Below are 9470 nucleotides of genomic sequence, written 5' to 3'. Positions count from 1 at the left end.
CAGGAGTAGTCATGCCAAGAAATCCCCTGCCTTAGGGTCAGGTTCCCACTCAGAAGCAGCCATCACGTGACCCTTGATGGTTCTTCAAAGATATCCTGTGTAAACATAATCACATGGGACCATGCGCTTTCACATGCAGCCTTTGTTTTCTTGTGATTATTTTAAGTACAGACCTGTTGCTCTTAGGTCTTTCACATGTGGTTTGCCTTTCATTTTTCTGGAGTCAATCCTTGCCTCACTCTTTTACTTTTTATTATTTTGGGGAGTTATGGTCTTGAACTCGGCCTGGGCACTACCCCTGAGCTCTCTTGCTCAAGGGTAGCACTCTACCACTTTGAGCCACAATGCTACTTCCAGTTTTTAAGTGGTTAATTGGAGATAAGAGTCTCACAGGGACTTCAAACCACAATCCTCAGATATCAGCCTCCTGAGTTGGCTAGGATTATAGGTGTGAGCCACCGGCACCCAGCTAAATGGTTATTATTAAGGAGTTATAATTCCAAAGTCAGGTTATGAGTTTAGTTTCTCCATCCCCACCCACAGGTTGCATAGTGTACATTAAATACAATGACTGTATCTGCTCCCCTTTCCTTCCTTCATTCTTGTGCTCTTCCTTTTCCCACCCCCCCAAGACAAATCTCTATTTCCTGTTTTGATAAATAGTACTTGAGTTGTTCGGAGGAGTTAAGCCTTTGGATGCCTCTCCTACGTATGTCTCCTTTAGTCAGTTCTGTTTGTGTATAAATGCATAGAGCCCTGGATATATCATCATGCTTAGTTGTATTTTAGATCTGGCTTCCATGTGTGGGAGAAAACTTGGCCCATTTGTCTCTCTGGGATGGCTTAGCACACCCATCTCCCCGCAAAATGATAGATTCTTTCTAATGGCTGTGTAGACTTCCACTGTGTACAGGTACCCCATTTGTGGATCCACTCATCTATTGTAGAACATTTGTGCTTAGCTGTTGTGAGTAGTGTCGTACTGAGCATAGACACGCAAATGTCTTTATGGTATCCTGGCTTGTGATGATCTGGGTGCCCAGCAGTGGTATGGCTGGATCATAGGGAAATTCTATGTTTAGGAATCTCTCCACAGTGGTTAGACTAGCTCACATTCCCACCAACGGTGGCCACCTCTTCGCCAACATGTTATTGTTAGTTTTCTTGATAATGGTCATTTTAAGTGGGTAAGGCGGCATCTCAGTGTTGTTTTAATTCGCATTTCCTTTTTGGCCAGAGATATTGAGCACTTCTTTATGTGTTTATTTACCATTCTTTCTTTTTCTTTTGAGAAGTCTTTATTTACTCCTTTGCCCATTTCTTGATTGGATTATTGATTTTGGGATGTGTGTGGAGAGTTTCTTGAGCTCCTTGTGTATTTTGTCAGATATAGTTGGTAATGATCTTCTCCCCTGCTGTTGCTATCTTTCTAGCTTAGTATCCTTTGCTATGCAGAAACTTTAGTTTGATGTGATTTCGTTTGTCAGCTCTCATTTGTTGTGCCCCTGGGATGCTCTTAAGAAAGTTCCTGCCTATGCCGATAACTTCTAATGGTTCTCCTACATTCTTGTAGTACTTTCAGAGTTTCAGGCCTGAGGTCTCCATTTTGAGTAGATATTGGTACAAAGTGACAAACAGGGATCCAATTTTAGTTTTCTACATACGGATGTCCAGTTTTCCCAACACCAATTATTGATGACTGCCTCATTTTTTTTTTTTTTTTGGGTCCAGTCGTGGGGCTTGAACTCTGGGCCTGGGCGCTGTCCCTCAGCTCTTCAGCTCAAGGCTAGTGCTCTACCACTTGAGCCACAGCACCACTTCCAGCTTTTTTCTTTTTGCTTATGTGGTGCTGAAGAATCGAACCCAGGGCCTTAGGCATGCAAGGCACGCGCTCTACCACTGAGCCACCTTCCCAGCCCAACTGCCTCATTTTTTAATGCATGGTTTCTTCCAGCAGCCCTGTGCTCCATTCTCAGTGTACCTGTCCATGCTGTCCAGTGCTTTCTGTCCCCGCTTGTGTGTTCTTGCAGGCCTGCCGTTATCCTGGGAAGCCTTAGCTTTTCTTCAGTTTCACACTCTCCTTTCCTGACATCTCCCTATTGTTGATTTCACTCTTTGTGTCTTTGATACATCCACATCTTCAGTTGAGCATTGAGACAGGGTGAGAGTAGCTGGGGGACTGGAGATGCAGCTCAGTGATAAGAGAAGGAGTGGAGTAGCGTTTGCAAGGCAAGGGTTCTGTCCTTTGCACCAGAGAAAGCCAGCCTCCTTCCACTGGGTAACAGCAAAAAGTGAAGTAAAGCAGAGGTTTAATGGCGGTAACGTTTTGGGTGCTAATAGTGCACTGTCGTGATTATAAAATCTAGTAGGGTCTGATTCCAAGAGTTTGTCTTTAGCTTTTTTTTTTTTTTTTCATCTTTATTTTGGGGATTGGATCAGGACACCGTACTTTCTAGGCAAGTGCTTTGCCACTGAGCTACGTCCCAGCCCTGTCCTTTGGCTTTTTGTGGTGCATTATCATTGTGCGTCTTCTCCATTTGTTAATAAATAGTATAGACTTGAAGATGCACAATGTTTCATACGTGTATTCGTTTCATGTTGGTTCCAAGAAAATATACAGGTCACTTCAGACATCTCAAAAAGATGGTGTGCACAGGCAAGTTACGGATGTGTATAGCACATTTGTAACTATCTGTAGGAACGAGGGTATCTTATATTCCCGTCTTACTGGAAATGGGTCTTAAAAAATTTTAAAACAATACCCGTCTGTTTTATAAACTAGAAAAGCAGAAGAGAGTCCTTGTTTTGAGTTTTCAGATCCTTTTTTGGCAGACACATCCATACTACATAAAGTTAGGCCTCTTGAATACAAGAGACCTTACAAAACTCATCTGCTAGACATCTGGGAGAAGAGCCCTTGGCCAACCCGTCCATCTACTTGACCCTTCCTTGTGTTGAGGGTAGTGGAGCCACATGAATGCCTTTCTTATCAAAAGTGTAGGGAAGCCGGGTGCCCATAGCTCACGCCTGTCATCCTAGCCACTCAGGAGCCTCAGATCCCAGGATTGCGGTTCTAAGCCAGCCTAGCAGAAAAACCTTATTTCCACTTAAGCACCAAAAAGCCAAAATGGGGCCATGGTTCAAGCAGGAGAGTGCTAACCTTGAGCACAAAAGCTCAAGAGAATGTGCCCAGGGCCCTGAGTTCAAGCACCAGGATTGGCATCAAAACAAGAGTAAAAAACATGCAAGGGGTTAGAAATGAAAACACAGAAGAAAAAGATGCTAGAGATGTGTGTATAGTCCACACATGTACAGAAGGAAGAAATATATGCATTATATATTGCTGATTTTTTTTTGCAGGTGAACTTATTGCTTCAAGCTTTATGAAGCTTTGTTTTAGTACCCTATTTTAGTAACTAATGGTAAGGTTATTAAGATGGGGGAAAGTAATGCTAAGAAAATCTTGTTGTAGGAACTTTCTTTCTCTCTCTCTTTTTTGTTTTTTGTTTTAATTTTTGCCAGTGTTGGGGCTTGAACTCAGGGCGGACATTCCCTAAGTTGCTTTTTGCTCTCTGTCACTTGAACCACAGCACCATTTCTGGCTTTTTGTGTTTATGTGATACTGAGGAATGGAACCCAGCGCTTCATGCATGCTAGGTGAGCGCTCTACCTCTGAGCCACACTCCCAGCCCCTCTAGGAACTTTCTTAGCAGATTTTGATTAGGTTTGCATGTAAGAGTCCACTTTGGATTCTTTAGTATTCTGTAAACTAGCAATGGGTTCAAAGTTGTATTTTTTGTTTTGCTGTTCCAGATATGGCTGTATCAGAACTTGATTAAACATAGCTCTCTGTATGTCAAGCAGTTGGATGGATCAGAAAGGCTGACATGCTTATTTCAGATCAAGAGGTTGATGAGCCTCTGCTGCAGGTGAGTTTGCGCGGCTTATGGAATGTGCTGGTCATCTCTGGTGCTGGCAGAATTCATGTTTGGGAGATGAAAAAGGAGGAAAGGGAGATACAAGATTTGGGAGAAGGCTGACTGTGGAGAGGTGGGGGTGGAGGGAGGCTTGAACTCACCCTGGGGCACTGTTCCGTTCCTGAGCTTTTTCAGTCAAGGTGACCACTTGAGCCACAGGAAGAGTCTTCCTACACAAGTTTGCTTCAAATTGCAATCCTCAAATCTCAGCCTTCTGAGTAGCTAGGATTGCAGAGGTGAGCCACTGGTACCTAGCTGTGGTTGCCTTTTTTTTTTTGTCGTTGGTCTTAGGGCTTGACCTTTGGGCCTGGGTGCTGTTTCTCAGTTCTTCAGCTCAAGGTAAGTGATCTACCACTTGAGCTACAGTACCACGTCTGGTTTTCAGTGATTAATTGGAGATAAAGTCTCCTGCCTGAGCTGGCTTTGAACCATGATCTTAGATCTCAACCTCCTGAGTAGCTAGGATTATAGGCGTGAGCTGCCAGTGCCCAACTGTGGCTGACTTTTTTAAATGTGGCAGGCAGTCTTACGAGGTGGTGGTGCGGGCAGGAACGACACATGGTTTGGTGCGCTGGCTCCGTCTGGGGTCAGAGCCTGCTGGAGGGTGGTGAGCGTCACCATGCACCCTTTAGAGGATTCAGCTTTATTCTGAAGGGAGAACAAGGCAAAAATAGAGTTTGGAGTACAGTACTACAGCCTGAGTTTTCCTCCCCATCCTGTCAATTTTTAGTATGACAGGCTTAAGCAGCACAGAAGAGAGTTGGCAGTTCCCCACATCGCTGACACTGCCCTTCCACGTTCGACACCACTCCCCAGGTACTTCTGTGTCCACCTCTCAAAGATGTGCTCCAGCCAGAGCGTGGGTGGCCTCTGAGAGCGCTGTGAAGCTGGGCACGCTTACAGTCCCAGCCACTCAAGTGGTGAGGTCTGAGGGTCATGGTTTGGAGCAGGCCTCGGCAGACAAGTCCTCAAAAATCCAGGACTAGAGGTGTGGCTCAAGTGGTAGCACTCCAGCTATGAGCAGGAAAAGCGGAGTGAGAGGGGAAGGCCTGAGTTCAGGTCTCCGTACAGCCATTTGCAAATAAAAAGTGGTATTCACTAATACCCGGAAGCTAGTGAGCAGATTGGCAGTCCCTGGGATGGAGGTGGGCTTGATTGAAGTTTCAGCCCATTTTCAGATTTCCCCGTTTTCTTCACAGTGTGTTCTATGCCTTGAGCTCTGAGCTTTTGTGTTCAGGGCTAGCACTCTAGCACCTGCCACAGCTCCACTTCTGGCTTTTTTGTGGTTAATTGGGGATAAGACTCTCACAGACTTTCTCGCCCAGGTGGCTTCAGATCTCAGCCTCCTGAGTAGCCAGTAGTAGCCTAGCTCACACAGTACATTTGATGTCTTAATTCTCCACCTAAAAGTGCCCTCCCCACACCTCCAGTTCAAGTGTCAGTGGACCCATCCTGTCTTGTGTACTGGACATGACCGTGAAGAAGGGAGAGCAGAGTCAGGCCAGGCAGAGCCGGACAGGAAGTGGGACCGCGGCTGGGAGCTCGGAGAGGCCAGGCCTGTGTGCACGCGAGTTCTCAGTTTGAACACTGGAGTAATGGAGTCTTAGAGACTGGAAGGAAGGGCTGAGCAAGCTAGAGGGAAGACAACAGAAGCTGGTCCTAGGGCCTTTCTCTTCACCACGGAAGACTCGTACAGAAAGGAGGCCAGGACAGGCCCTGGCAGAGCTGACGGCCCAGGAGTGTCGTCAGCACAGATGCCAAGAGTGGAGTAAGTGGCTAGGGCTCCGGAGCCTGATGAAACTCTGTGATCTATTCAGATGAAGGTTTTCCTCGTGACAGCTGTATTCTCTTCTAGGCAGAAGCCTTTGGTTTCTGAGGAGCAGTAATAGCTTGTGTAATGGTACTGGGTGGGAACCCTAGGCGACACACACACCACTCGGCTTCTCTGTCTGTAGCACTGAGGTGGGCCTGGCCTAGGCCTCTGGAGGCTCCCCTGAGCAGCCCTCTGGCCCCTTGGCGTAGGGGTGAGGCTGCTGCTTTCAGGGACCAGCAGGGAGATAGCGTGGAGAGTTGAGAGCTGGTGCAGAGGAGGGCAGAGCAGTTGAAGGCAGTGGGTGAGAACTGTTCACAGCAGGCCTGGGGAGGGGCCTCAGCGGGGGAGGAAGACATGCCGGATGAGAAGGAAGAGGGTAGGATGGGGCCCAAGAGACGAGAAAGCAAGGTGAAGTGGCTAACAACCCAGTTAAAAATTGGGCAACATGCCGGGCGCCGCTGGCTCTCGCCTGTGATCCTAGCCACTCGGAAGTCTGAGATCTGAGGATTGTGGTTCAAAGCCAGCTCAGGCGGGAAAGCTTGGGAGACACTCTTAACTCCAAAAACCCACTCAGAAAAAGCTGGAAATGGCACTGTGGCCCAAGTGGTGGAGCGTATCCTTGAGTAAAAAGCTCAGGGACAGCACTCAGGCTCTGAGTTCAAGACCCAGAACTGGCACAAAACAAAAACAAAATTGGGCAGCATATACAGGCACATAGTTTTGAAAAGGAAAACACTTGGGTGACTGTTGCACACTTAACACTTGTGACCTGTAACCAAGCAAATAGATCATACCTGCAGGCCCACTAGAAGGCTAAATGTCTAAAACTTCATTACCGGGCGTCAGGTGGGGACTAGCAGGGAGTCATTATGTTTCTTAGGAATGTGATGGTTTTGTGTAGTTATCCCCCCATGCATGGCTCTTCCACACTGAGGACACCGGTCCAACAGTGTAGGGGGCTTGGGGGTGTGGTACCTGTGAAGCTTCCTCACCGTGCCAGGAGCCGTGGCCTCCTCGAAGCCCCAGGGCGAGGGTGGGGCATGTGCTTATGCTTGCACCTTGGGTGGCTGGTACAGTCTGTCAGTTGCAGGGTATGACCACTGGTTGGGTGCAGAGCATTCTGTTAACAGTCGTATGGTTACAGTTAAGAGAAGATACTCACTAGTGGCTCACCCCTGTGATCCTAGCTGTTCCAGAAGCTGACATCTAAGGATTGAAGTTGGAAGCTAGACAGGCAGGAAAGTCTGTAAGACTCTTATCTTCAGTTTATCAATAAAAAGCAGGAACTGCCAGGGGCCTAATCAGGAGGTTGAGATCTGAGGATGCCGGTTCAAAACCAGCTGGGGCTGGTAAGGCTGTGAGACTCTTATCTCTAATAAACCGCTAGAAAACTGGAAGTGGTGCTGTGGCTCAAGTGGTAGAGCACTTGCCTGGAGCTGAAGAACTGAGGGACGGCACCCAGGCCCAGAGTTCAAGCCCACGCACACACACGCACACAACTAGAACTGAAATTGTTCTTCCAGTGATAGAACGCTGGCCTTGAGCAAAAAAGTCCAGGGACAGCCCTAGGCCCTGAGTTCTAGCTTCATTACCAGTACAAAAAAAGGTATTGAATGCTCCTCTGTAACACAGAAGACTAAGCTAGTGATAGCCGAGCCTCTGCTGGCCGGAGTGAGGCTGTGCTCTAGGTGGAAGGCTGTGTTCCGTCTGTTTTCCTTCCATGTCTGTACCATTAGTGACAGTGACTTGACATGGTAAACACTCGGAAGTCTAGAGGACGTATTTGATCCCTTGGCCTTTGAGTTGTGCCTGTTGTCAGAGAGACTTGGCATTAAAAACCGGGATAGCTGAGATGCTGAGCTCGGTGACTAGGAGGAATTGGGGAAATCTGATAACTTTGGATATGCAGTAAGTATGGACTTTCCATTTTACAGGCTGCTGCTAAACTGCAATGATGACAGTTTGAATGTCGCCCTTCCAATGAGAATGCTTGAGGTGTTTTCATCTGAGAGTACTTACCTGCCTGTTTTGGAAGATACTAGCGATGTGGTATCAGTGATCGAACAGATTTTGCACTACATGGTTCACAGTGGTAAGCGGGTCGGGGCAGCTAGGTGGACATCATCGTGGCAGGGGTGGGGCCTGTGCTGCTTGAGCAGCTGCTGTGATCAGCACACCGAGTCCTTCGGAGCAGAAGCAAGTGTGTCCTGTGAGTCTCACTGCAGTCAGGAGCTCCGTTGCTCTGCAGCTGTGGAAATGGGTTGGCTCTATGAACATTAGCTTGCCAGGGAGGATGGTGGACTTGTGCTGACAGCTCGCTCCAGGCACTTGAGTGGAGGATTACTTTTTTTTGGGGGGGGGTCCGGTCGTGGGGCCTGAACTCTGGGCCTGGGTGCTGTCCCTCAGCTCAAGGCTAGCGCTCTACCACTTGAGCCACAGCGCCACTTCCAGCTTTTTTTTTTCTTTTTGCTTATGTGATGCTGGAGAATCGAACCCAGGGCCTCAGGCATGCAAGGCAAGTGTTCTACCACTGAGCCACCTTCCCAGCCCCCACATTTAATTTTAAGACCTCTAATGACCGGCTGGACACTAGCTCACAGGTAATCCCAGGCTGGAGGCTGATATAGGGAGGATCCTGTCAAGGCTAGCCGTGCAAAAAGTAAGATTCCATCTGAACAAAAATGTGGCATGCTCTTTATGCCTGTAGTCCCAGCCCAGGCCAAAAAACATGGTATTCTGAAAAAAATAAAAAGGGAGGCTGGCACTGGTGGCTCACACCTACAGTCTTAGCTACTCGGGAGGCTGAGATCTGAGAATGGCAGTTCAAGGCCAACCTGGGCAGGAAAGTCCGCTGTGGCTTAAAGTGGTAGAGCGCTAGCCTTCAGCAAAAGAGCTAGGGACAGCGCCCAGGCCCTGAATTCAAGCCCCGAGACCAACAACAAAGGGGGGAGAGGAGTGTAGAGTGCCTGATGAATAAGCATGAGCTCCAAGTTCAAGCCCTAGTACTTCAGAGAGAAAGAGAGTGGCAGTGTTCTTCTGCCAGTCCAGGGGCTTGAGCTCAGAGCCGGGCGCTGTCCCTGAGCCTCTTTGCTCAAAGCTAGTGCTCTCTACCACTTGAGCAACAGCACCACTTGCTTTTTCTGAGTAGTTTTTATTAGAAACAAGAGTCTCAAGGATTTTCCTGGCAGGCTGGCTGTAAACCTCAATTCACAGACCTCAGCCTCCTGAGTAGTGAGGATTATAGGCGAGAGCCAAGGGAGCCCTTTGTGTTTGTTTTGGTAAGTAGGGTTTTGGTGGTCAGTGGGGTCACGCCTTTGGGTTCCTCTCTTTGGCTGAGGGAGGCAGCTCTAGGGTTTGGACTTAGGACCTTGAGATTACTACCAGGCAGATGCTCTGCCACTTGAGCCATGCCTCCAGCCACAGAATGCCACTCTCCACTGAGTCTTAAAAACAGTCAAAGCACACCACTGACAAAGAAAAATAAAGAATCGGGGCTGGGAAGGTGGCTCAGTGGTAGAGCGTTTGCCTTGCATGCCTGAGGCCCTGGGTTCGATTCCCTAGCACCACATAAGGAAAAAGAAGAAAGCCGGAAGTGGCGCTGTGGCTCAAGTGGTAGAGCGCTAGCCTTGAGCTGAAGAGCTGAGGGACAGCGCCCAGGCCCAGAGTTCAGGCCCCACGAT

At 48.2% G+C, this 9470-nt stretch overlaps 1 protein-coding gene across 1 annotated transcript in view; it reads left to right on the top strand.

Moving 5' to 3' along the window:
- The window catches only part of Ube3c (ubiquitin protein ligase E3C), a 139420-nt gene that overhangs the window by 65057 nt on the left and 64893 nt on the right, over nt 1–9470 (top strand). The window contains exons 6-7 of the mRNA XM_013027202.1: nt 3814–3929; nt 7725–7882. Of these exons, the coding sequence (XP_012882656.1) occupies nt 3814–3929; nt 7725–7882 (274 nt within the window). The remainder of the gene's footprint in view (nt 1–3813; nt 3930–7724; nt 7883–9470) is intronic.

Source organism: Dipodomys ordii, unplaced genomic scaffold (assembly GCF_000151885.1).
Source record: "Dipodomys ordii isolate 6190 unplaced genomic scaffold, Dord_2.0 Scaffold101, whole genome shotgun sequence".
Taxonomy (NCBI): Eukaryota; Metazoa; Chordata; class Mammalia; order Rodentia; family Heteromyidae; genus Dipodomys; species Dipodomys ordii.
The sequence above is the reverse complement of the archived record's forward strand: the minus strand, read 5'-3'. Positions and strand labels throughout refer to the sequence as shown.